Source organism: Phalaenopsis equestris, unplaced genomic scaffold (genome assembly GCF_001263595.1).
Source record: "Phalaenopsis equestris unplaced genomic scaffold, ASM126359v1 Scaffold193321, whole genome shotgun sequence".
NCBI classification, from domain to species: Eukaryota; Viridiplantae; Streptophyta; class Magnoliopsida; order Asparagales; family Orchidaceae; genus Phalaenopsis; species Phalaenopsis equestris.
This window is the reverse complement of record NW_018213270.1, coordinates 1-1033: the sequence shown is the minus strand read 5'-3', so window position 1 is coordinate 1033 and position 1033 is coordinate 1. Positions and strand designations below refer to the sequence as shown.

General features: G+C 41.2%; 1 protein-coding gene across 1 annotated transcript; it reads right to left on the bottom strand.

Moving 5' to 3' along the window:
* Positions 1–105: 105 nt before the first annotated feature.
* On the bottom strand, positions 106–1027 carry LOC110034779. The gene has a single exon (XM_020739021.1). It carries the CDS (start codon positions 881–883, stop codon positions 398–400), a length of 486 nt encoding a protein of 161 aa, XP_020594680.1. The 5' UTR covers positions 884–1027; the 3' UTR covers positions 106–397.
* Positions 1028–1033: the final 6 nt, after the last annotated feature.

Sequence of the window (1033 nt, the reverse complement as noted above, 5' to 3'; positions counted from 1 at the left end):
CAAACTACATCTTAATCCGTGCCACCACACTTAAGAGGTTCAACAGCAGATTTTTGAAATAGCAGACAAATCACAATTTTACAATTTTACGAAACAGAACATTATAATGCTGCATCGCACCGCCGCCCGAAATGCACCCAAACCTTCTAAAAGAGTTTCTTTTGTGTACGGTAATTATACACTAACAACACTAACAAACAACTATAACTGCAGAAAATATTGATTAAAAAAAAAAAACTGAAGGCACAAAATAGCCTAAGTTGCCTTTATTTTATCCCCCATCACCTCAACAATATCAAAGAATGCAACATGTAACGCAAATAATACACGCATTAAACCCTTCTTTTTCTTTACAAAAATTACCCTCCCAACTCCGAACGCAAAATCAAACATACTTCTAGAGCAAATCTAAAATAGGCTGCTGTTCCGACGAAGCCTTCGTATGACTCGACAGCGATACTTGGCTTCTTCCACGACCTCGTCCCACAGCAGTTAATGGAGGTGGAGCGAGCTTAGGAGCAGTATGCCCAATACTATTTGCTGATACAAAAATTGATCCAATATCCAAATTAGCTTTTTTATTGGACCCCCATGATAAAGAGTCTTTAACATTTCCACTCTCTTGGTTGGGTTTTGATCCAATGAAATTGTTATAAGGCTTATTGCTAGAACTCAGGTTATTGATTGAGGAACCATTTGGCTTAGGGGGCCAATTGGCAAATGGATCTATATCATCGAAACTTCCATCGAAAGGTCTGCCGGAGTTCTGCTTCTGCTTATCGTTAGCCGATGCTTGGGAAATGAAAAGAGACGAAGGATTTGGTGGCGGCCACTCGACATCAACAGAAGGGATAGATGTTGTTTGTGGGCTAATGCTGGGCATCAAAGATTGCGAAGGTATGGTGGGAACAGAAATAGGCTGTGGAGTTGGCACGGAATGCTTAGATGTCGAATTGGATGCTAGAGGATTAGGAGCTGCGGCATTACGCCCGTTTATAGGACCCCAATCTTCGTCCCATGAAGTCGTCTTCTT

Coding starts and splice junctions, on each gene's coding strand:
- LOC110034779 (XM_020739021.1), bottom strand. CDS start 883: ATGCCCAGCATTAGCCCACAAACAACATCTATCCCTTCTGTTGATGTC.